The following is a 26,689-nucleotide window of genomic DNA, read 5'->3' on the forward strand; positions in this document are numbered from 1 at the left end:
CCAGCCGCAGGCAATTTTGATTTCCGTGAACCACATCAGAATGGCCTCTGGACTATGTGCAGACCCTCTCCACGTGTGGAGCAAATCTTCATCACCATGTTGTGATTGTGGTGCAGAACGACAGACAGTTCCTCATGTTGTATCAACATGTCACACAAAAGCGGCCTTTCGAAGATTTCCTTAGAGTAACGAATGATGTTATAAACTACATAAGAGACACTGATACTCGCCTATAGCTGTTGTCATTTGTGTTACATTATGCTGGAGAGATGTGTTGAAGTGTTGATACGTATTAATTTAGTAATCTTTGTATAGGTATGGCTACTCTTACGATTTAAAAACTCATAATATGGGCCATATGAGACATAATAATAATAATACTAATAAGTGTTTGAATAAACATTCTTTTTAAATCTAAATTCGATGATTACAGATATGAGGAATAATCCCCAAGCACAGCTTTGCCTATGAGCTGAAAGCATAGGTAATATATAACTTTTGGACAAGGTTTTGATGAATAGTTACCTATTAATTGATGCTTGAATACCTGTCTATGCAAAATTCCTTTCCGTTTGCCATGCGATAAGTAAGCTCGTGTTTCTGTGATTATTTCGTTAAACATTTATGGTTGGATCGCATTTCCAGTCTTACCTCTGGGGCACAAATATTCATATAGTACAGCATAGCTTAATAGTTCAGGGCTTTATTTAACTGCTCTTGATAGTTCATTTTTATTACACTTACAAAGTGCGACATAAAAGCAAGTGTTCTGTACTAAGTATGGTAGAATACCCACCTATGCAACCAAAGTCTTCTCCTACACAGATTGAAAGTCGCAACAGGTCACGGAACCACGAGACAGAAGCCACATGGTAGGTGACAAGCAGAAAGTATCGACAGACATGCGTAACAACATTTTGTTTCGTATGTCTGTCGGTGGGGAATAAGTAAATCGGTGATACTGGAGGACACTGCGTTAAGAAATGATAGAAGCAGCACGTAATGTTTCTAGGTAGTAGGTGGCTAGACATGCTAGGAAGAAGAGACAAGTGGCAGGCAGACAGTGAGCTGCTCCGTCTGCTCAGAGAGAGACGGGCTGGCCGGGCAGGCCAGTCACGCCCAGCCCGGTGACGCGGAACGTGCAGCCCGACAGCGGCCAGCGGCGCAGCTGCTCGTCGGTCAGCTCGTCCCGCGCTGACGTCACATACAGCTCGTCCAGCTTCTCTCCGCCGAACGCCACCGAAGTTATCTTCAGAGCTGGCATCTCGACCCTCTTCAGCAGCTTCCCAGTCGACGGGTTCACTTGAATAACCTGAAACGGTGCAGAACCACCCGAGTCTCAATAACAACACCCAACACTGAAAATGTAGTCTACTGTACAGTTAATTAGCACCCACGTTGTGCGTCATTTATGTTTCTTGGGAATTTTTTAGTGCTCCATGCGGGGCACAAATACTACATCTACATCTGCCTCAATACGCTAAAAAAAATGGCTATGAGCACTATGGGACTTAACAGCTGAGGTCATCAGTCCCCTAGAACTTAGGACTACTTAAACCTAACTAACCTAAGGACATCACACACATCCATGCCCGAGGCAGGATTCGAAACTGCGACCGTAGTGATCGCGCGGTTCCAAACTGAAGCGCCTAGAACCGCTCGGCCTCAATACTCTGCAAGCCAGCTTAAGGTATCTGGAGTCGTACCACAATCTTCTTCCACCTTCTCTGTTGCATCTGCGAACGGTGCACGGAAAGAATGATTGTCGATAAACTTCAATCTTAGTACCGCTTTCTGGATTCTGTGATCATTTCGTGACATACAGGGTGAATCAGCTACAACTTGCACCGCAGATATTGCGGAAATGCAAAGTGCTATTGATGTGCGGTTTTCATGGAATGGAATGGAATGGTAGTGAGGGGCTCGTATTGTTATCCAATAAACAGATTGTAATAATACTTAGAAAGTCTAGGTGGTAGGTTCCTGTGGGACCAAACTGCAGAGGTCATCGGTCCCTAGGCCTACACACTACTCAATCTAATTAAAATTAATTTACGCTAAGGACAATACACACACCGATGCCCGAGGATGGACTCGAGCCTCCGACGGGGGGAACCGCGCGAACTGTGGCAAGGCGCCCCGGACCGCGCAGCTACCCCACGCGGCTATAAAGTGTATTTTTTGTGCAAACTTACACTTTTTGAATGCAACTGTTGTGTTGGCAGAAGAGCCAACACCGTATTACTAGAGGAGGCCGAAATGCACGCGTTTTAGCTCACGCGGGCTGGCGTGAGGAGGGAAGAACTATACTGACGTGAGGTCTGGAACGTGACAAGGAATTAGAATTCAGAAAGCGGACGTAATTAGTTTGATACTTAACTTTAATCTATTAATGATGAACGTCGCTCTTGACGGTACATGAGTCACAATATTATCTGTTCAGAAGACATAGTAACTGAATATGGCGCCTTGCTGGGTCGTAGCAAATGACATAGTTGAAGGCTATGCTAAAGTGTCGTCTCTGCAAATGAGAGCGTATGTAGACAGTGAACCATCGCTAGCAAAGTCGGCTGTACAACTGGGGCGAGTGCTAGGGAGTCTCTCTAGACTAGACCTGCCGTGTGGCGGCGCTCGGTTTGCAATCACTGATAGTGGCGACACGCGAGTCCGACGTATACTAACGGACCGCGGCCGATTTACAGGCTACCACCTAGCAAGTGTGGTGTCTGGAGGTGACACCACAGTAACAACGCCTCTTGACACCAACAAACTAAAAGTAGGATAAATTAGAATGTCAGTTGTGGTGTCACCGCAAGGCACCACACTGGCTGGGTTGTAGGCTTCAAATCGGCCCCGGTCCGTCGGTACACATCTGACCCGCGAGTCGCCACTGTCGACGCTAGCAGACCGAGCGCCGCCACTCGGCTGGTCTTACGAGACAAGCTAGCGCACTGCCCAGTTCTACAGCCGACTTTAAAAGGAATGGTTCACTTGTTATAGCTTCGGAAATCTCATCTGCAGAGATGCTAGTTAGCATAGCCTTCAGCTAAGTCAGTAGCTAAGACTAGCCAGGCGCCACATACAGTTTATGCATTGCCAATTCATCTATATGTGTGAAGCAATCAGAATTATAAAGCAGTATTCGCAGTTCAGTCTATAACTGAAATTGTAAATATTATTGTACAAAGTCAAGATCGACGTTCATCGCTGATGCTGAATTCAAGCTAGGTATTTAATTGTATTCCTGTCTACTAACTTCTAATCACCTAAGATGTTCCAGATACATTTCGTCAAGTATAGTTCATTGATCCTCACGTCAGCCTACGTGATCAACGCGTGCAATAATGGCCACCCCTTGTGATCAGACTAAGAGTCAAATTGCGTGGCTCAGCCGGGTCACCCTTTTTAAAAATGGTTCAAATGGCTCTGAGCACTATGGGACTCAACATCTGTGGTCATAAGTCCCCTAGGACTTAGAACTACTTAAACCTAACTAACCTAAGGACATCACACACATCCATGCCCGAGGCAGGATTCGAACCTGCGACCGTAGCAGTCGCGCGGTTCCTGACTGAGCGCCTAGAACCGCTAGACCACCGCGGCCGGCTCACCCTTTTTACATGAGGCCCACAGTTCCGCCTCATACATAACATCAGTTGTGTTTGTTGCGGGATTTTAGTGCGAATCGTTCACGAGCTACTGTATTTTGAAAAGTTTCCACACCAACACAGTTTCCACACCGACACTTATTGTGCCGTTCAACCTGTGTCGTTGCTGGGTACTATGTTGTAATGTTTGGTTACAGTGTGCTTGTGTGTTCCTTGAGTGCTTTGCGACTTGCTAGTCAGTGTGTGGCAACAGTCCGAGCAGTACGTCGTGAGTGGACGCAGCCTCCTCACAGACCATTTTCCTCGGATGCTAGAAGACGTTCCTCTGCAGACTAGGAGGAACCTGTGATACCAACATGGTGGCCGTCCAGCCCATAGTGCACAAAGTACTACAGCATGGCTTCACGAATTGTTTCCAAATCGTTGGGTTGGCCGCAGAGAACCTGTGGTTTGGCCGGCCCGTTCTCCGGATTTGATGCCTGTAGACTTTTCTCTGTGGGTAAAGCTGAAAGACGCTGTCTGAAAGAACATATAAACTATATACCGCTCGGACATCTCCACTGCAATGGTAGCACGTGTGCAGCAGTCGTTCCATACCAGACAGGAAGCGGGCATTCCCGCTATCAGTAGTCATTTTGAACACAATCTGTGATGGTCAATTGTCTCGTTATTAGTCACAATCCACGTAACTACTGTATGCACTTGAGTTGTTCTTTAGTGTGTGCTACCACCGGTATTGTACAAGTGCTGGTTTGAGAACTTTCCAGTATACCATATCTTGTAAACGACTCGCACTAAAATCCTGTAACAAACACCTCTGACATTCTGATTCAGCCTACTTTTTGTTTGCTAATATTAATAGTCATTGTTTCATTTAAAATGTATATCTGCACAAAAATACACTTTATAAATGTTATTGTAATCTGTTTGTTGGCTAGCAATACAAGCCGCTATCAATCTTTTGTATGAAAAACACACATCATCAGTAGCACTTTCCATTTCCACAATATTTACGATGCAAAGTTTAGGCGATTCACCCACTATGCAGGTATGTGGGATGACGTAATATATTGCCCTCCTCTTCCCCGCACTTACTCACTCGCTCCTGTAGTCACTTTCTGGAACAGACTGGAGTTAGTGCAAGGGGCATAGCAGCATGTTCATGGTTCACGAGTCACCAGTGGGTATCCTTGATGTGTGCAGTGACAAAGAGCGGGACTATGTTTGATTGATAATTTATCTGCAGCAAACTGTGGATATATCAAAGGGCATTTTACAATAGGGACCAATCGAATGAGGCGGTGTGGTTGTTCAGACACTGAGGATGGATGGAGATTGCTCTGTCCGGAAATTCTGATTTATGTTTTGCGTGTTTTTTCTAAATCATTTCAGGCAAATGCCTGAATGGTGCCTTTCATCAAGGCCACGGCCAACCATCTGTCCTGTCCTCATATATGTACACTTATATATTTCTGACCTATTTATTTTCATTGAATTATGATGTCATATCCTGCATCATTGTAAGGTGATCCGTGGATGAATAAGTAAATAAATAAATAAATAGTAAAGCTCATCGTAATGCACAAAACCTCTCTTGCAGCGTCTGTCACTGCAGTCCGTGGGGCATCTCCGTTAACACTATCGCATCAGCTAAACGATTGATCATGACGAACACGTCACTTTTCTTTGGGTCTTGTCTATCTCTTTTATTAATTCACCTCGGTAAATGTCCCTAGACTGACGATCAATATTCAATAAATGGCGGAACAAGTGTTCTGCAAGTCCATTCTTTCGTGAATGAACCACACATCCAAAACATTTTCCCAATAAATGTCACTGTGAATTGTACTGTAATTACTCCAAAATGAAATTTTCACTCTGCAGCGGAGTGTGCGCTGATATGAAACTTCCTGGCAGATTAAAACTGTGTGCCCGACCGAGACTCAAACTCGGGACCTTTGCCTTTCGCGGGCAAGTGCTCTACCATCTGAGCTACCGAAGCAAGACTCACGCCCGGTCCTCACAGCTTTACTTCTGCCAGTATCTCGTCTCCTACCTTCCAAACTTCGCAAAGGTTCGCAGGAGAGCTTCTGTAAAGTTTGGAAGGTAGGAGACGAGATACTGGCAGAAGTAAAGCTGTGAGGACCGGGCGTGAGTCGTGCTTCGGTAGCTCAGATGGTTTGCCTCACGATAGAAATCGTTTTTTCCCCATAAGTAAATTGTGCCGGCACGGTAGCTCAGCGTGTTCGGTCAGAGGGTTATCAGCCCTCTGTAATAAAAAAACTGAGTTAATCGATCAACAACGAACCTAAACGGCTGTCTTACGACGTCCGCCCCGAGCAGATGCAACGAACAAAATGAGATAAAAAAAAAAGATGGTAGAGCACTTGCCCGCAAAAGGCAAAGGTCCCGAGTTCGAGTCTCGGTCGGGCACACAGTTTTACTCTGGCAGGAAGTTTCACTGTAATTACTATTGTACATTAGTTACTGTTCCAGTGACCTGTCGCCAATCATATAATCTTACAATAGTCGAATTCATCGCCTATTTATGCGCTGTATGTTACATTCGTTTATGTTCAGGTTCAATAGTGTGTGGTGGATAACTACGATGTTATTTGCCTCACGATAGAAATCGTTTTTTCCCCATAAGTAAATTGTTTGCTTATGCGAAAGTTAATGGGGAAGTTAATTTTATGCAGTTATCAATTTGTACCACTATTCTGGAAGCTAATTAAGGGTTAATGAATTATCACGTTATTTAGATTCAGAAACTAATTTGTATTAATTATTTATTTTCTATAAAAATTAGTACTTGCCTGTAGCTTACGAAATCATATTATAAACGATTTGGTGCATGAGCTACAAGTATGTGAAAATGATAGATTACACTTTCGTTTATTTGCACAAAACATACTGACTTGAACGAAAACCAGAAACAAGCCAACCGTTATGGCTTAGACAATGACACACATATGCCCTCACATTCACAGGCAAGAACCGAAATACAGACAACACATTCGGCTTGCAGTCTAAATTCTCAAAATGCCGGTGGATAAAAAGTGTTAGTGTGTTAGAGTCAAATCAGCCATTAGCAGTGTTTTTGAGAGAAAATGACCAGAATCTGACGAAATGGATTAAGAGATTCGACCATGACCTAAAATCAACAGATGGATGGCATGATGCATCTAGCGATCTGCTGAAGACCAGAAAGCAACATCTTGGCAGAGAAGATACAGCATGTGACAATACTGTTAACACTGTTCGCTTTTCTGTAAGTCTTTCTTTGGCGATACTTCAATATCATACCCACAGAAGACTGATTATCAGACTTTCTCTATTTCTGACATACCATTACAACAGGTGTTAGCATAATTCACACAGATCAAGTAGTATATATATGAGGCTTCCAGCACACTTTGCAATTAAATATCCTTGAAAAGTGCAAGCACTAGTGTGACTGGATACATCCCAGGAATAATGGTGTCATAAATAACCTTCAACGCATGATGTTATCCATATGGCACTGATGCAAAATTAAAAAATTCAGGATGACAGGTTATTAAAAAACCTGTCAGTTAAAAAATTTATAAGATTGCAAGATGGTGGATATAGAAAAGTTGTGTTTTTGTAACCTGTGGTTTAAACACTTTAGTGGCGCAAAAGACGGTGTTGAGAATGAGCCACTTTTGAGTCATCACACACAATTCTACACATCATCAAATGGGGGTGATAGATGCTTGCAGATGATAAGCAGCTGTCTTTGAGAGTGAGAGCAAAGGAACCGAAGATATGCAAAGACATTCTAAGCACGACCATTCGCTGTCACTGCAAATATCCTGCAATGTATGACCACGATGTGTGAGATAATGGGCGAGTTGTGGCCCCCTGAAAATATTCTAAGTTCGGAGTTAGCATGGCCGCGTTGGCCGCTTGGCAGGCCGGCCGTGTGGTGGCGAAAGTTAGCCGGGGTCCAGGCTGACCACGTGGCTGGGAATTCCTTGGTGATGCTGTGTTGATGAAGGAGACATCCCAGGAGTGCCAAAGATGGCGGACTTTGTGAAACCTTAATGGCAGACATTTCACAGTTCGTATGGAAATTAATAGTAGCCAGATGAATCATGTGATACCTCAAAAAGAAAAATGTATATTACCATTATTTGCACGACGATTCTGATGATGTAATCAGATTTTCAATATCTTTATTAGTTTAAAGTTTAGTATCTGACAATAAATTATACAAGTAACACCCAGCAACGAATTTCCAAAATCTAAACGGTTCATCAGATTTTGTCGATTGACATGTCTTTAGAAAGCTATTAGTGTAAACCTAAATTGGTATAAATTACAGGCATGTAACTTAAATAGTACATAAGTTATTGGAGGTCAATGTGGCCGATTACTATTAATTGCATCAGGACATAAGTACTCCACAGTGACACGAAAAACGGTTGCAGCATGTTTATAAATATATTTATTCATCTATATCTTTGTTTATATCCGATATATACTATTCATGAAGAAATTGTTCAATTATTTACTGTGTTTAGAAAGAACAGAGACATTAGGCTACTGGCTTGCTTCTGTTCTACTCCTCTGATATATGTTTATTTAATTTGTTTATGTATTTAATAATGTGTGTTAGAGCGTGTTTATGGTCCATCCGTAGGAAAGATTTATTTAATTTTAAGTCATTTAAATGTAAATCCAGTATTTCGAATGTGTTCCATTATGTTTGTGAGTGTGTGTTGGCTTGGAGACAGGGAAGGAGCGCTCTAGCCAATCATAGCGAATGTTCCAAAAAGGACATGTGGAGATACTGTATGGAAGTGGGGGAGGAGGATCGTTTCGAGAGAGGATAAGAGAGTTCTGAAGAGTGCGGCGTGAGAGACAGTCGCACAGGACACAGAGAGTCCTGGAGGACGGCGCGACGGACGCACAGTAACAGGAGAGACTTGGAGAGTGTGGAGTGGCTTGTGTGTGTTCGTGGGAGATAGAAATCTTTCGTAGTGCCGACTTGAGCACTTGTGAGATTTCCGTAGCTTCTGCAGTGAAGACGTAGTATGCATTTAGAAGTGAATATCTCGCGAGCTACACTCCTGGAAATGGAAAAAAGAACACATTGACACCGGTGTGTCAGACCCACCATACTTGCTCTGGACACTGCGAGAGGGCTGTACAAGCAATGATCACACGCACGGCACAGCGGACACACCAGGAACCGCGGTGTTGGCCGTCGAATGGCGCTAGCTGCGCAGCATTTGTGCACCGCCGCCGTCAGTGTCAGCCAGTTTGCCGTGGCATACGGAGCTCCATCGCAGTCTTTAACACTGGTAGCATGCCGCGACAGCGTGGACGTGAACCGTATGTGCAGTTGACGGACTTTGAGCGAGGGCGTATAGTGGGCATGCGGGAGGCCGGGTGGACGTACCGCCGAATTGCTCAACACGTGGGGCGTGAGGTCTCCACAGTACATCGATGTTGTCGCCAGTGGTCGGCGGAAGGTGCACGTGCCCGTCGACCTGGGACCGGACCGCAGCGACGCACGGATGCACGCCAAGACCGTAGGATCCTACGCAGTGCCGTAGGGGACCGCACCGCCACTTCCCAGCAAATTAGGGACACTGTTGCTCCTGGGGTATCGGCGAGGACCATTCGCAACCGTCTCCATGAAGCTGGGCTACGGTCCCGCACACCGTTAGGCCGTCTTCCGCTCACGCCCCAACATCGTGCAGCCCGCCTCCAGTGGTGTCGCGACAGGCGTGAATGGAGGGACGAATGGAGACGTGTCGTCTTCAGCGATGAGAGTCGCTTCTGCCTTGGTGCACGGTACATCCAAACCGTCATCGAACCCATCGTTCTACCATTCCTAGACCGGCAAGGGAACTTGCTGTTCCAACAGGACAATGCACGTCCGCATGTATCCCGTGCCACCCAACGTGCTCTAGAAGGTGTAAGTCAACTACCCTGGCCAGCAAGATCTCCGGATCTGTCCCCCATTGAGCATGTTTGGGACTGGATGAAGCGTCGTCTCACGCGGTCTGCACGTCCAGCACGAACGCTGGTCCAACTGAGGCGCCAGGTGGAAATGGCATGGCAAGCCGTTCCACAGGACTACATCCAGCATCTCTACGATCGTCTCCATGGGAGAATAGCAGCCTGCATTGCTGCGAAGGGTGGATATACACTGTACTAGTGCCGACATTGTGCATGCTCTGTTGCCTGTGTCTATGTGCCTGTGGTTCTGTCAGTGTGATCATGTGATGTATCTGACCCCAGGAATGTGTCAATAAAGTTTCCCCTTCCTGGGACAATGAATTCACGGTGTTCCTATTTCAATTTCCAGGAGTGTATGTTGTTGTTCATAACTAATTACGTGAAGTAGGGATCTATTGTTTCCCTGTTGTTCAACTTATATTTTATTTAATTGCTCGACCATCGACAGCAATAAGCGTTTTACAGTAATCAAGGGCGTTCTTAAAGCTACTTCTGCTATCGTACCCATAATTTAAGGTCGTTAAAATAGTACCTGCAGAATTTATTTAACTGCAATCTTTCATTTATAAATGTCTATTCATTCATAATTCGCAATTGGCGAGTGATAGGAATCTTCGACCATTCGATTCATGTGTATATTCATCTTGTATACTGTAGACTCAGCAGTATTTGGGCTGTAATGCGGCAGCTAGGTATCCCAGACCCTAGACAACGAAACCAGCCAAAACTTTTAATATTTCAACTCTGAGTCTGAGGGTATGTAGTTGAGGGCCACAATACCTCATTTCATTTATTATTTGAAATCCCGCAATTGGGGCCTCTCCGGGATTTGTTTCCTGCAAATTAATAATTCCTTTGCTCTCTGTTATTCAGCGTACTATGCGAAGTGTAAAAATCCTTGCAAAACCAATAGAGATTTCTGTAAAGTGAACCTCTCAGAAAATACAGTGTGAGATCGGTTGTTTTTGCAAGTAGTTTTCTGGAAATAGTGATATTACGCAGTAGTTTTCACAACTAACACATGCTATCGATAGAGGACCTAATCTATCACTTTAAAGGCAATTTGCGTAGGGGCTCAGAGTCTAAATAAGTTGAGTGCAGGGAACAGTAGCGGTTAGCGTGTTTAACGGACAGCGGTATCGGAGATGGTTGGAACACGCGGTAACCGGCTGCAGCTACAACTACATCAGGCGACTTCTCGAGTGGCGTCCGTCCCCGGTAGCTGATGGTCAGCGCGAGAGACTGTCAATCCTAAGGGCCCGGGTTCGATTCCCGGCTGGGAATCTCCGATCAGGGACTGGGCGTTGTGTTGTCCTAATCATCATCATTCCATCGCCATCGACGCGCAAGCCGCCGAAGTGGCGTCAAATCAAAAGACTTGCACCAGGCGAGCGGTCTACCGGACTGGAGACCCTCGTCACACGCCATTTATTATCTCGAGTGGCGGACGCAGATCAACAGCAGTACGACCGCAGTGTCTTCAAGTACTCCAGGGCAGTCTTCAATGTTGACTTCCACTACAATCTACGGCATCACCATGGGTCAGGGAACCATCTCAGATCAGATAAGTGCCTGCACAAATAGTGAGATAGTGTTTGAAGTTCAAGCTCCACTTACGGATCTCGTGGATACAAAACAGTCACCTAGTATATGTAATGCTGAAAACGGAAGTGAGCTGGTTAGTCCGAAATCAGAGCGCAAAAGTGTAACTAGTGTGAATTCAGTCAAGGATAATGAATGTGGGGGACATATGATGTCTCAGCTAATGCAAGTGATCCAGGGATTGGGAAATAATATGAATACAATGGGAAATAGTATCAATAGAATGGGAAATAATATGAATAGAATTGCAAACAATATCAGTATAATTCAAACAGTGACGAATACAATTGGGACTGATATGGGTACAATGCAAACTGAAATAGGTTCCGCTGTGAAAGAGGAAGTTGAAAATATTGTGGGTAACTTTGAAAAAGCAATTGATGTAAGTTATGAATGTGTAATGAATGAGCGTGTGAATGGCGATAAAAGGACAGATTCAGTTGTTCAAAAAGAAATTAAAGAGGAGATGAATTTTGTGAAAGCAAATTGTGTGGAGAGTTCTGAAGAGGTATTAGCAAATAGTAGCAATTGCAGTAAGGAAGGTGTTGTAGAAGCAAGTATTTGCGAGTCGGCGAAAAGCGTCGATGTTAGTGAAGGCGGCGTAGCTTTGGTCTCGCCAGTTGCAAGTGAGGGTAATTGATTGTGTTTCGGCGGAAAGCGTTGATATTACTAAGGGAGACTTAGCGTTGGTCTCGCCACCAGTTGAAGTTAAAAATGTATCGGCGGAGGTAGATGATTTCTGTTTAAAGGAATAGAGTAATGGTAATTTACGTAATGATGTAAAAGCTAGTGGTATTGATACTTCGGAGGAAGGAATTTACGCATTTCTAGTCACGAATGAAGACGAAACGAAACTTATTCATGAATGTGTGGATCTAAAACGTTTGTCACAGTGTGAATGTGAAACTGTATGTAAAGTAGGATCGCGGCTTAATCTGGATGAAAATTGTGTAGAAATGGCAGTGTGTGCTGATTTTTGTCCGACCACAGCAGAATGTAGCAAGTCTGGAAGTCCCAAAATTGTACAACAAGGTAGCAGCAATTTGTGTAATGTAGTGGCAGAGGATAAAGTCGTGTACGATTCACGTAAAGTTACTTTGTCGACGAAGGAAAGTAAGGTTTCTGATGTGAATTTTTGTAGTGATTTAAATGGTGTATCAGCAGATGAGTTTGCTGAGATGAATATTTACGGTGATGATGGCTTAGGCATCAATGTATTATTTCGGGAAGGTAAAGTGCTTAACATCGAATTAATGTGTAGTTTTGTTGAAGCTGCAGGTGTCGATGTTTTGGAGGGGAAAAACAGTAAAGCTGTGCATGCTGTGGAAAGTCAATTGGCGAAATGTGTGAAAGAGCTAACAGAAAATTTAGAGAGGGCTTAATTAAACAGTGTGGATGGGGATAGTTTGTGTAATGAAGTTCGTACAAACTGGTATATGAAGGGGGAGTGTGATTTTAGTGTGACTGGCGTTGGTATGGTAGAACGTTACGGTCGTTACTGCCGCATGTGTGGAAACGAGAGAAGTTTAAAATTGCTAGACGTTTAGAAGAGGGAAGGATTGAATTTGGAGCGAAGGAAATATTTAATGAATTATTTTGGGATGAACATGAGACTGAGGGATGGGTAGAACAGGATATGTGTACCTAGAATTGGAAGAGAATGGGGAGAAATAAAAAGCTGTTCTAATTTTTAATTGGTGGTAGTAATGGTGGAGGGATAACTTATATGTTTATTTGGGGCTTCATTACCAATTTGTTAGTTTATTGTGGCACTGTACGTGTGCAAAAGGGGGAAGTTTAGGCACTGAGGGTGTGTGGAGGTCAGTGACCTCGTGGATTTAAGTAAAATATGTATTGATTTATGCTTTGTATAAGAGTGTGGCAAATAATTTAGTGATCAGTTTGAAGGGTATTAAAATTGTAATTGTATGTGCACGCAATTTTTGGTGCGTGGAGATAGGAAGGATTGATTAAAATCAATGAAATAGAAGTCATGGTAATTTCAGCTTACTGTGATTCAGTTGCTTGCCTTGTCACTTTTTTCCTAAAGTATCGTTTCTGCTGGAAGGAATCTTTAGCGAGGATCCTGGTTAGTTTTGGGACATGGTTTGTTGAGGGGTTTCTACTTTTGGATTTCGTTGTAGACAGATTTGTCATGATAAACGTTGGAACTCGGAATCCAGAGGCAGACACGATTTCTGCGAGGCACTTGGTCAAAAGGCTGATGTGAGTTGATCAATACTTCGTGCGAAAATCCGTATGAGCGTGTGTAGTGCGATGGAAAAAATTAGTGCATGAAGCAGCCTTAGCACTGAGTGAGTGGCACAAAAAGTGTTTACAAAATCGCACATATATAAAAGTGAATTTAAAAATACTATTTCTTGTCCAAAAAATTATTTATGCATAACTGAAATGCAGGTATTTATTTAATATGTCCGTTCGTTCATAATCTGTGTTAGTTTAAGTTTATTTCGAAATTCATGCTTGTTTACGCATAACTGAAATGCAGGCATTTAATTAATATGCCATGTCATTGATAATTTGTGTTACTTTAACTTTATTTCGAAATCCATGCTGCTCCCCCACCACTGCAAAAATTTTGTAAAAACTATTGGCCTGGCATTTTAATCGTTTGAGTCTGTTCTTTGTAATTTATCTTGTATGTACTTGTATGAACTGAAGGGTGCTACTTCTGAACATTCTGGCTAGCTAGAATGTTAATAAGTGGAGGTGAGTGTGTAACAACAACGACGCTGTACTATTGTACATATATGTAATTTTTTCCATCTGATTTTTCGATAAACTTGTGTAATTGATGTTCTGATTTCAATTTTTTTTTTTTTTTTTTTCACGCCCGCAAGTGCCTTAAGCGATTCCCCGAGAAGCATTTGCTGACAGTTTCCAACAGCTTTACAACCGAAGTGAGAAGTGTGTTGCACGTTGATGAACAAAAATATCGCAACACCAAAAATGTTGGTAGGCGTGTTTCAACATCTGAAAGATGATGTCTGTTCAAATACTGCGCAAGCCGCTTAAGAGCGGCGCTAGTAGCGTCACTATGAGAATGGAAATGAGGTTAGCTTTGAATACCCCCTGCAACAGTCCTGAGCGTTAGTTACCTCTGAAATTGAAAGCGGTGAGTTGGTGTTAGTTAAGAATGCCTTTAAGGCATCAAAGACACCGCTATCAACACCTCACTGAGTTTGAACGAGGTCGTGTAATAGGACTACGAGAAGCTGATTGATCCTTCCGCGATATTGCAGAAAGACTTGGCAGGAATGTAGCCACTGTACATGGTTGGTGGCAGCAGTGGTTACGAGAATGTACGGTCGCAAGAAAACCGTTCTCCAGACGGTCACGTGGCACTACCGAGAAGGGAGACCATCGTGTTCGGCGTATACACTACTTGCCGTTAAAACTGCTACACCAAGAAGAGATGCAGATGATAAACGGGAATCATTGGACAAATATATTATACTGCAACTGACAAGTGATTACATTTTCACGCAGTTTGGGTGTATAGATACTGAGCCCGCATCTCGTGGTCGTGCGGTAGCGTTCTCGCTTCCCACGCCCGGGTTCCCGGGTTCGATTCCCGGCAGGGTCAGGGATTTTCTCTGCCTCGTGATGGCTGGGTGTTGTGTGCTGTCCTTAGGTTAGTTAGGTTTAAGTAGTTCTAAGTTCTAGGGGACTTATGACCACAGCAGTTGAGTCCCATAGTGCTCAGAGCCATTTGAACCATTTGAACCATAGATACTGAGAAATCAGTACCCAGAACAACCATCTCTGGACGTAACAACGGCCTTGTTAAACCTGGGCATTGCGTCAAACAGAGCGGGGATGGCGTGTACAGGTACAGCTGCCCATCCAGCTTCAACACGATACCACAGTTCATCAAGGGTAGTGACTGGCGTATTGTGACGAGCCGGTTGCTCGGCCACCATTGACAAGATGTTTTCAGTTGGTGAGAGATCTGTTGAATGTGCTGGCCAGGGCAGCAGTCGAACATTTTCTGTATCCAGAAAGGTCCGTACAGGACCTGCAACATGCGGTCGTGCATTATCCTGCTGAAATGTAGGGTTTCGAAGGGATCTAATGAAGGGTTGAGCCACGGGTCGTAACACATCTGAAATGTAACGTACACTGTTCAAAGTGCCGTCAATGCCAACAAAAGGTGACCGAGACGTGTAACCAATGGCACCCCATACCATCACGCCGGGTGATACGCCATTATGGCGATGACGAATACACGCTTCCAATGTGCGTTCACCGCGATGTCGCCAAACACGGATGCGACCATCATGAAGCTGTAAACAGAACCTGGATTCATCCGAAAAAATGACGTTTTGCCATTCGTGCACCCAGGTTCGTCGTTGAGTGCACCATCGCAGGCACTCCTGTCTGTGATGCAGCGTCAAGGGGACCGCTGCCATGGTCTCCCGAGCTGATAGTCCATGCAGCTGCAAACATCGTCGAACTGTTCGTGCAGATGGTTGTTGCTTTGCATACGTCCCCATCTGTTGACTCAGGGATCGAGACGTGGCTGCACGATCCGTTACAGCCATGCGGATAAAATGCCTGTCATCTCGATCGCTAGTGATACGAGGCCGTTGGGATCCAGCACGGCGTTCCGTATTACCCTCCTGAACTCACCGATTCCATATTCTGCTAACAGTCATTGGATCTCGACCAATGCGAGCAGCAATGTCGCCTTTACGATAAACCGCAATCGCGATAGGCTACAATCCTACCTTTATCAAAGCCGGAAACGTGATGGTACGCATTTCTCCTCCTTACACGAGGCATCACAAAAACGTTTCACCTGGCAATGCCGGTCAACTGCTGTTTGTGTATGAGAAATCGGTTGGAAACTTTCCTCATGTCAACACGTTGTAGGTGTCGTCACCGGCGCCAACCTTGTGTGAATGCTCTGAAAAGCTAATGATTTGCATATCACAGCATCTTCTTCCTGTCGGTTAAATTTCGCGTCTGTAGCACATCATCTTCGTGGTGTAGCAATTTTAATAGCCAGTACTGTAGCTCTGGCACATCGTACTGCGTCTGCAGCAGCAATATGAGCAGCAGCTGGTACCACAGTGACACAACGACCTGTTACAAATCGGTGACTTCAAGGACAGCTCCGAGGCAGACACCCTGTAAGTTGCATTGCACTGACCTCAAGCCACCGCCATTTGCGACTTCAGTGGTGTCAAGCGAGAGCTCATGGGAGGGCAGGGTGCAAGTCTGTGGTGTTTTCTGACAGAAGCTGGTTCTGCCTTGGTGCCAGTCATGGCTGTGTGTTGGTTAGGAGAAGGCAACATGATAGCCTACAACCAACCTGTCTGCATCCTAGACACGGACCTACACTTGGAGTTATGGACAATTATCATCAATTTACATGGTTATTACCAGATGAGAATATGTACACACTATAGTATTGCTTCCCTTACAACACTTTGCAATATCCGAGTTGATTCAAATAGTTCTGTGTAGTTGCAACAAATCACATCTTCATGTTACAACAAAAATGGGGGGGGGGGGGGTTGTCATTACCCCAGACACTTTTGGGTGTGGTAGTGATGGTTAGGTGACATGTTGACTGTTATCACCTTGCACATGCATTTATCTCAGCTCAACAATTCATGACATGCTTGGAGATTGCGTCAATTCACATGCACGGACATCAGCAAGTCTATTCACGACACTGACTAAGCAAGTGGAGACTTATTCACGAAATTGTAACTTGTTTCAATAAGCTAAAGCGAATAATCAGCAAGATGAGTCTTGTCAAGCCAAGACTTGTTTCCTCAGTGCAGTGGGTTTCAGCTACTGGGAATGTCAGCTGCTGGATGGTGTCACCTACTGAGGGTGTGGATGTGTCAGCTACTGAAGATCTTGACTACTGGGAAAACTGTATTCATTTCATTCCCTGTGTAATATATTATAATGTTGCTGCATGACTGAAGCAAGTATAATGGAGAGATACATAGGGATAGAGAGAGAGAGGGAGCAAAAGAAAGATGGGAGGGATTTACTGTGGTGTATAATTCAGAAAAGATGAAATTTACTGATTATGATGATGAGGCAGATGTGTAAATATTGTATATAATTTCTTAATGCTGTGTGAAGACAATATGTGAGATGAAATTTAATTACAAGACACTACAAGGCAAGTTGCTATAGTTTCAGGGAAGTTGGTACTGTTTCAGGGCAAGCTGCTGCAGTTTTGGGTCAAGCTGCTACAGTTTCTCTCTCTCTCTCTCTCCCTCCCTCCCTCTCCCACACACACACACACACACACACACACACACACACACACACACACACACACACACACACACACACACACACACACACACACGCGCGCGCGCGCGCGCGCGCGCGCAATGTTCCATCTCTGCAAAAACTGTGCTGCACTGTCACTAAATTTCACCTCACATGTGTGCACACAACATAAAAAAATTATGTACAATATCAGTAAATTGTATCTCTCTGATTTATACACTATAGCAGATTTCCTCTCTCTCTCTCTCTCTCTCTCCGTTTCTCTTGAATGCTTACTTCAATGAGGTAACATCATTATGTTACAGAAGGAATGAAAAGAATAGAGTTTTCCCCAGCAGCTGACAGTCCAGCAACTGACACCTCCAGTAACTCACACTGACACACCCCCAGTAACTGACATATCCCACACCACCCCAGCTGACACCTGCAGCAGGTGACACCCCTAGCAGCTTACACCCCTAGTAGCTGACAACCATTGCAGAGTGGGAAGACGTCTTGAATTGATAGCACTCAATTTGCTGACTCATAAGATTTGATCGCAACCTGCATTACAACTATCAACTCACTTGTTCCATGTCCTGGTTATACTTGCTGATGTCTGTGCTTGCTCATTTACGCAATCTCCAAGCATATCATATTTCGCTCAGCTTGGATAAACACACATTTTGGTAATGACAGTCACTATATCAACTGACCCACGTTGCCCTACCCAATGGTACCTGGGGTAACTGCAGTCATCATATTGCATATGTGGGGTAATGAGACACCATGTCAATTGACCATCATTGCCCCCCTCCCCCCCCCCCTCCTTTACAGTCTCTGAGTGAATGGCAGTCTCCAACAATTTTGGTGTATCGTGAAAATGTGACTTTGTCAGAACTAGTCAGAAACACTCCAAATTACTTAAATCTATTTGGAAGTATGTGGATCTTGCTGAGTGACGTATGTGAGGTTGTACTAAGGTGTGTAGATACACTTATCTGTAGTAATTGTAGTCATACTGTAAACTGACTATAACTGCCCCCACCGTGTAAACTGAGCGTCATTGTCCCTATGATAGTATCAATTATTTGTTTGGTGTGATAGTAGTCACCGTGATTAAGGTATGACAATCACCATACACTGTTGAGTATTCTGTATTATACCATCAAAGCGTCATTTAGTTCATTATGGAAATACGCAGATTTAGTGTTGATTCGCAATAAAAATCTCATCAGAATAACTGCTTCCTTCCTAAAGTAGCGCTTGGCCAGTTCATTTGTCTTTTGGCTAAATTGTGTGTGTGGTTTTACATCGTGTATTTTGATTAAATTTTGGTGATATTTAGTAGTTAATCATAGAAAATACAATCCGTAAAAGTTTTAGAGAACCTTAGCATCTGTTTTCTGGATAGTAAATATTGCAGCATTCCTCAGACGTTCTGTTTGTAAATGACTTCTATCAGGTCTAGTTCAAATGCAAATAAAAATCAGTATTCGGCTGTTAATGACATAGATTATATTCTTCTAATATAGAACATGATGCTTTACCTTCGTGCGCCTGAAAAAGTCTCTTGGTGAGGTGAAACATTACTGAAAATCTTGTAAAAACGGTAGACAATGTCATTTTGTGCTATGAACCATCAACAACATATCCTCAGATTGGAGTGCCAACAACCGAGATACCAGTGCAACACTTCAAAAGCGTCATAGAACAAATCAGATGTGGAAATATTTAGTTTGAAGGTCCATTGTGTCTTATAACAATTACCTGCATAGTGTGGTATTGAGGCATGAAAATGGTATTGGGCTCTTCATTTGAGAGTTCAAAATCGTGTTTTAGAGACTAATTTGATATGTGTGTGTGTGTATGTGTTTGAAAAACGAGATTTTGACCCTTGACATAAATATTGCATTTTTTATGTTAGTGACTTATTTTTTTGGTGTGGAAAAAGCAAGCACCATAGAAAAGTTTAAATGTAGAAAATAATTAACTTGAGGACCTGTTGTGTCTTACACCAAGTGTGGTAGAATAATCAAACTATGAACATATACACGTGCTGCTACCGTTTGATGATGGCAAGCAGCAGGAGCATAAAGTTGCACTTGATTTGGTTTTGCTTATTGAAGTTTTGTGGAGTTGTAGTTAAAGTAAACCTCATCTTTAGCAACTACACATTTCTAATAAATTAGTCATATAGCATAAGTGGACGTTAGTTTTTAACATATTTTAGATGGGAAGCATTACATTTTACATATTGTACATACATTTTTTGGATAAATGATTTTGAACACAGCGCAAAAAATTCAGATCATTCGGATATTTTAGATCACAGCCAATATGATGACTCGTAGGCTTCTCCTAGTATCTTCCATATCGAAAGTGGACTTTAGTAACTAATATTTAATAAAGGACATTCTAAACACTTGTGGTACCCTTGTGTATTGCCAGCCAAGCCAGAACGAATCTCAGGGCTTGCGTACTTCTCCCCACTCCCACGATTGACTACTGCGCCATAGGGTCCACTCGTCCCAGTACCTCCGTGGGAACCAGCTTGATACTCGCTGCCATCGTATTCTGCAGCACTGCTCAAGGCAGCGAATTAATTCTGCTATCTGCAGAATTCTGGTAAACGTGACGGATCTAGGGGCAGTGGGCTATATTTCATCCACAGAATCAGTCCACTGGCGTTTGAGCAAGTAATCTATGGAGCCTCAAGCGCACTTTGCACTTCAGTACCATAATATCGCTGTGAAGGAAACCAGTTAATTCAGTAGAAAATGAGTATTACTAAATTACCGAAGATGTTCGAAGAGCGACGAAGTTTTACAATGTAAGCAAGATATTTCGGCCGCTTCCCAGTCTCGCCAGTCGGCGTTAGGATGTACTCGGAGCTTGCTCTTTTTGAGTGGATCGTTTCACTGTATTAAATTGTTACTGTTTTACGATGTTTGCTAACAAACGTGTCGTAATGGAATCCTTGGACTTCTTTCAAGTAAATTAGCACTCTGAATATCCACTTATTATCACAGGTGGCCTACTTGCACCTTCTGAAGAATCCAGCGCGTTACAAGAACTGCTTCGGGGTGCTACATACATCTACGACAGATTTGCAGAAATAATCCACGTAAGGGTTAGCTTAACTAGCGCAGTCTCAGGTGGGAAAGCATGACTACTTATACTATATGTCACCTATACCACTTTCTACGGAATCACGGCTAAATTGAAAAACGCTTATATCAGTTCATTACAGCGAGAGGATTCTGCAAATGGAGCACAACTAATCAGACTGGGTTGGGCGTTCAATCAGGTTTGGCAGTGTTAAGAAGTGGAGAGTAACCGAAGTCTGTCTGTTAATTCAGTATCTGTTCAGGATAGTTCTTGTAGTGCCTCTTCATCTCCAGAAGTCCAATCAGAGACAGTTTCTGCCCGCTGTGCCCAGAATGTAGGGTTTATACATCTACTAAATAACTGTGTCTGGTATCCAGAAGATGCTGCGCAAAGGTAGAGTCTGTTGTCTGCACCTTTCAACTTCAATGGTGATCATTATGTCGAATACACACTTCCCTATCAGTTTTTCTATGTAGTATGAGCCGCACCGTAAACCTTTTTGGCAAAATTAGTTATTGAAACAAGTGGTCAAGAAATGTGTGTTCCATGTAATCATGTTTCGCCAAGTATCCACAGTTCAATCAATAGTGAGGTAATCAATTGGTTTTCCATTTCTGAAGTAAATGTTTGAAAGCGTATTTTTTATCGGAACAGTGTGACATGAAATCATTACCAGATTGGCGTCATAGGAGGCTATCCACAGGTTGCCATCCGCATCAATAGCTTGGCCGTCTGGAAATCCTGCCACACCATTCGTTGGGTAGTCGAAGATGGTCCTCCTGTTTGCTTTAAACAGAAACAATCATTCGTTAGTATTTTTAATGTATTACCAACAAAGGATAAAGAATTATCCTATATATAACCTTACTTATTTTTCCAGCTTTTATGTCAAAATCGAATGCGTCGACTCTTCGGGTAGCAGAGTCAATGTAATACATGGTTTTGTTGTCTAAACTCCAGGCCAGGCCGTTAGCAATGCCAATTTTTGTCACGTGTGTTACTGCTTTTCTATCCTTGTCCAAGCTGAACAGCATTCCTCGTTCCGGTGTGACTTTATTGTTCTTGTATGGACCCATTGTACCTGAAAATTGAATGTAGATGACATTATAGTATTTGAATACTTGAAATACATATTACAATTAGCTCCATCCCTTTGGTATCTACACTGCCTGCCACAAAAAGTGAAGGACACAGAAGGAATGGGGAGGGGGGGGGGAGGAAACGAAAAGAAACTTCACGAGTTGAGGGAATATGTGATATTGCGATATTATTACAGTGACTACAAAACTGTGACAAATTTATAAATAACTTGGCAGTATGAGCCCACTTATCAGTATGACGTTGCACCCTCTCTAACCTGGGTGTACGCACTGATTCTGTTGGGAACGATTTCATAAGGTCGTTGCATCCTCTCTTGAGGCAAGTTGGCCCAAAGCTACTGCAAATGGTCCTTGACATCCTGGATACTGGCTATGGGACGGAGTTCACGCCTGAGCTGGTCCCAGACAGATCTGTGGCTCTTGATGGACTGAGGAGTACCTCAACATCACGCAGACATTTCATAGCGACACGTGCCATATGTGGACGAGCATTATCCTGTTCAAAAATGGCACTACAGTATCGCATGAGAAGTAACAGATGAGGATGCAGGAGGTTCATTACATGTCAGAGTTGCCCCGATCACTAACAGCCGAAACCTGAAGTTATACCCCACGGTTCCCTATAACATTATGCCTCTCCAAAACATTAGAAAAATGGAACCTTTCCATAGTTCGCCGCCATTCTCCCCGTTCCACTTGTCACTGCAAATTGCAACTCTCTTCTTTTACATACTGGCCAATGGCGTGAACGTATGTGAAGTTACACTGAAACCCGACTTTATCTTCTGGGTGCTGCACCTCTCTTATCAGGCAGTGTACTTTGCACTCAATCTACCCGTGCTCCATGCCATGGTTTTTGTAAGTACAAACTAAGACGATAACTGGTCATATAGTTTTACAGTGCCAGTATATATGCCGACTTGTGCATGCTTAGATTCAAGATGGCGGGTGGGGGGGAGGGGGGAGGAGAGGGATAAAAAGAGTAAAACCTAATAGTCTATGCATAATAACTTTATTGCTAAATAAAATAACACAGTAACAAAATACGACAAACTGTTATTAATCACACATTTGAGAATACTGTCTACGGATTTATCCCTCTCCATGGATTGCACCACGGTTGATACTGCTTGGTGTGCTTTCCACAAGTTTGTCGGGATGCAGATGCGTAGGTACTTTATAAGCGAGATCGGCTCATGGGTTGAACAAGTGTGAGCCGGGGCGCGGGCCCAATAGGTGAGAAAAAGAGCGCCAAGTATTCAGTATGTGAATAATACTAGCTGAGAGACTTGGCTTTTCCAGGGTCTTTATTTGTTCTAATCTTCTATTAGTCCATCTGCTTCTCCCCTCTCCCTCTGTCCATCTTCTCCTCCCCCTCTCTCTATCCGCCTTCTCCTCCCTTCTCCAACTATCCATCCCCCCTGTTTCTGTCATCTCCTCCTCCCCTCTATCACTCAACGTCCTCCTCCCCCTCTTTCTTTCATCTCCTCCTTCCCCCTCTCTCTGTCTTTCTCCTCCTCCCTTTCTCTCTGTCCACCTCATCATGCCCCCTATCTTCGCCCATCTTTTCCAGCCCCCTCTCTCTTCACCACCCCATTATCAAACCCACCCCCACCCCAACGGAAGGTTGGTGGTTATTACTCCCACAGCATTTACTTCCTGAATGTAAGTAAAATGTCTACAAAGTTTGGCTGAAATCGACCTAGAGGCTCAGGAGGAGATGTTCAAAATGGTTCAGATGGCTCTCAGCACTATGGCACTTAACATCTGAGATCATCAGTCCCCTAGAACTTAGAAATACTTAAACCTAACTAACCTAAGGACATCACACACATCCATGCAGAGGCAGAATTCGAACCTGCGACCGTAGCGGTCGAGCGGTTCCAGACTGAAGCGCCTAGAACCGCTTGACCACACCGGTCGGCAGGAGATGTTCAACATGTGTGTATGTGACATATATTGCACGCGTACAGAGTGGTCAGAAATATCGGAAAGGTTTGAAAGGGTGTTGCACTGTAGGTTGTGTTGTGAAATAATTGTTAAAAAAAATTCGGTACGTTGTCCCGCTTCCGATTTAATTAGCATTAAAGTTAGCCAAACGGGTCGTTGCGCGTACAAATTGAAGCAGCCTTCTGGTGATGGTGTTGCCTAATTTGTCCTTCGTTTCGTTTCCTCAAATAAACAAGAGAATGATACAAAAAGTTGACATTGGACGACAGTGAGGATCGAACCCGAGCCTGCAGCGCAGCCGTCTCAGGTGCTGCCATCTACGCTACGAGAACAACTTACATTAAGGCTATCAGCTTGTATAGCAGAATTTTGTCTGCTAGTCATTCGATCACCTTCGGAAGTCGTATTTACGCAGTCGATCTTTGTTCATTTAGCCGCGAATTTACACGGAAAGAGGTGTGATGGGACAACGCCGGAAGTAGGAGTGACACACATTTCTCACAGAAGTGAGCGTAGTGATAACACTGAGCGTCATCGGTATTCCTTCGATCTGCGATCTTCGATCTTCGATCTGCGGATCAAAGCGTACACGAGACCCGCATAATTTACAACGCAAGATTTCCTAACCGCGTTATTCCTTGTGGGACTACTTCAGTAAAGGTTGGCAGAAAATTAAGGGAGACTGCAAGTTTTTTTGTTAACAAAGCTGACACTGGACGACAACGCTATGTGTGAACAGTTCAGTATGAACAAAACGTTCTCGATATGGTTGTCGCAAATCCTACTGTCAACTTTGCGAGTAAGTGAATTTAATCATATTTTCTTACATTATGCCCAAAAGCTAAACATGATAAAATGTATCCGTTTGTTTGTCGCAACAGGTTTCGCAATCTGTAGTATGACGAAACCTTATTTCCGTACCACCTAGCGAAAGTGCAAGATTTGGTGCAAGACTATTCTTCCCGAAATCAATGTTCCTTGTGATACTTAAACAAATAGACTGAAAATCTAAATTTCGCAAGGATGGTGTCGTGGACAGACGAGGCATATTTCACCAAAGAAGTGACAGCTGACGAAGTAGCCGTGTTTGGAACGACGGAAACACACGTAGCACTTACGTTAATTTCTAAGCTGAGTCGAAACAAGGCCCCGGGAGTAGACAACATTCCATTAGAACTAATAACGGCCTTGGGAGAGCCAGTCCTGACAAAAGTCTACCATCTGGTGAGCAAGATGTATGAAACAGGCGAAATACCTTCAGACTTCAAGAAGAATATAATAATTCCAATCCCAAAGAAAGCAGGTGTTGACAGATGTGAAAATTACCGAACAATCAGTTTAATAAGTTACGGTTGCAAAATACTAACGCGAATTCTTTACAGACGAATGGAAAAACTGGTAGAAGCTGATCCCGGGGAAGATCAGTTTGGATTCCGTAGAAATGATGGAACACATGAGGCAATACTGACCTAACGACTTATCTTAGAAGAAAGATTAAGGAAAGGTAAACCTACGTTTCTAGCATTTGTAGACTTAGAGAAAGCTTTTGACAATGTTGACTGGAATACTCTCTTTCAAATTCTAAAGGTGGCAGGGGTAAAATACAGGGAGCGAAAGGCTATTTACAATTTGTACAGAAACCAGATGGCAGTTATAACAGTCGAGGTGCACGAAAGGGAAGCAGTGGTTGGGAAGGGAGTGAGACAGGGTTGTAGCCTCTCCCCGATGTTATTCAATCTGTATATTGAGCAAGCGGTAAAGGAAACAAAAGGAAAATTTGGTGTAGGTATTAAAATCCATGGAGAAGAAATAAAAACTTTGAGGTTTGCCGATGAAATTGTAATTCTGTCAGAGACAGCAAAGGACTTGGAAGAGCAGTTGAACGGAATGGACAGTGTCTTGAATGGAGGATATAAGATGAACATCAACAAAAGCAAAACGAGGATAATGGAATGTAGTCGAATTAAGTCGGGTGATGCTGAGGGAATTAGATTAGGAAATGAGACACATAAAAAAAGTAAATGAGTTTTGCTATTTGGGGAGCAAAATAACTGATGATGGTCGAAGTAGAGAGGATATAAAATGTAGACTGGCAATGGCAAGGAAATCGTTTCTGAAGAAGAGAAATTTGTTAACATCGAGTATAGATTTAAGTGTCTGGAAGTCGTTTCTGAAAGTATTTGTATGGAGTGTAGCCATGTATTGAAGTGAAACATGGACGATAAATAGTTTGGACAAGAAGAGAATAGAAGCTTTCGAAATGTGGTGCTACAGAAGAATGCTGAAGATTAGATGGGTAGATCACATAACTAATGAGGAGGTATTGAACAGAATTGGGGAGAAGAGTAGTTTGTGGCCCAACTTGACAAGAAGAAGGGACCGGTTGGTAGGACATGTTCTGAGGCATCAAGGGACTACAAATGTAGCATTGGAGGGCGGTGTGGAGGGTAAAAATCGCAGAGGGAGACCAAGAGGTGAATACACTAAGCAGATTCAGAAGGATGTAGCTTGCAGTAGGTACTGGGGGATGAAGAACCTTGCACAGGATAGAGTAGCATGAAGAGCTGCATCAAACCAGTCTCTGGACTGAAGACCACAACAACAACAACAACAACAAGCTTAGCGTTAACATTTGCGTAACTATAGTACGCGACTGTTTGTTGCATCCCGTCCTACATCCTCCCCGTTTAAATTGGCGGACATATTTAGCGTTTCGTGTAAACGTCTTTTCTTTCTATTTATAAGACGTTCCTAAGGGCGGTTCGTCAGGTAATGTGGTTCCAGCACGACGGCGCACCGCTGCACTTCGCTGTTTTGGTGCGTGAGCATTTAGTTGCGCTGTATCTGCAGACGTGGATTGGTCGAGATGGTCCAGTTCTCTGGCTAACTCGTTCGCCAGATCTTACCCCTTTAGATTTTTATCTGTTGTGGAATGTGAAGAAAATTGTCTACGCGACTGCAGTAAGCACAATCGAAGAGCTTCTTGCGAGCATAATTTTAGCCTTTGACGAAATTGGGGAAACCTTTGATTTTGGAAACCTTGCGGACTCCATGACGCAG

General features: G+C 43.5%; 1 protein-coding gene across 1 annotated transcript in view; it reads right to left on the reverse strand.

Moving 5' to 3' along the window:
- Nucleotides 1–687: 687 nt before the first annotated feature.
- The window catches only part of LOC126248538 (regucalcin-like), a 64,566-nt gene continuing 38,564 nt past the window's right edge, over nt 688–26,689 (reverse strand). Inside the window, exons 4-6 of the mRNA XM_049949597.1 lie at nt 21,448–21,660; nt 21,253–21,365; nt 688–1,312 (exon numbers count right to left, since the gene is read on the reverse strand). Coding sequence (XP_049805554.1) covers nt 1,082–1,312; nt 21,253–21,365; nt 21,448–21,660 — 557 coding nt within the window. The 3' untranslated portion in view covers nt 688–1,081. The remainder of the gene's footprint in view (nt 1,313–21,252; nt 21,366–21,447; nt 21,661–26,689) is intronic.

Source organism: Schistocerca nitens, chromosome 3 (genome assembly GCF_023898315.1).
Source record: "Schistocerca nitens isolate TAMUIC-IGC-003100 chromosome 3, iqSchNite1.1, whole genome shotgun sequence".
Taxonomy (NCBI): Eukaryota; Metazoa; Arthropoda; class Insecta; order Orthoptera; family Acrididae; genus Schistocerca; species Schistocerca nitens.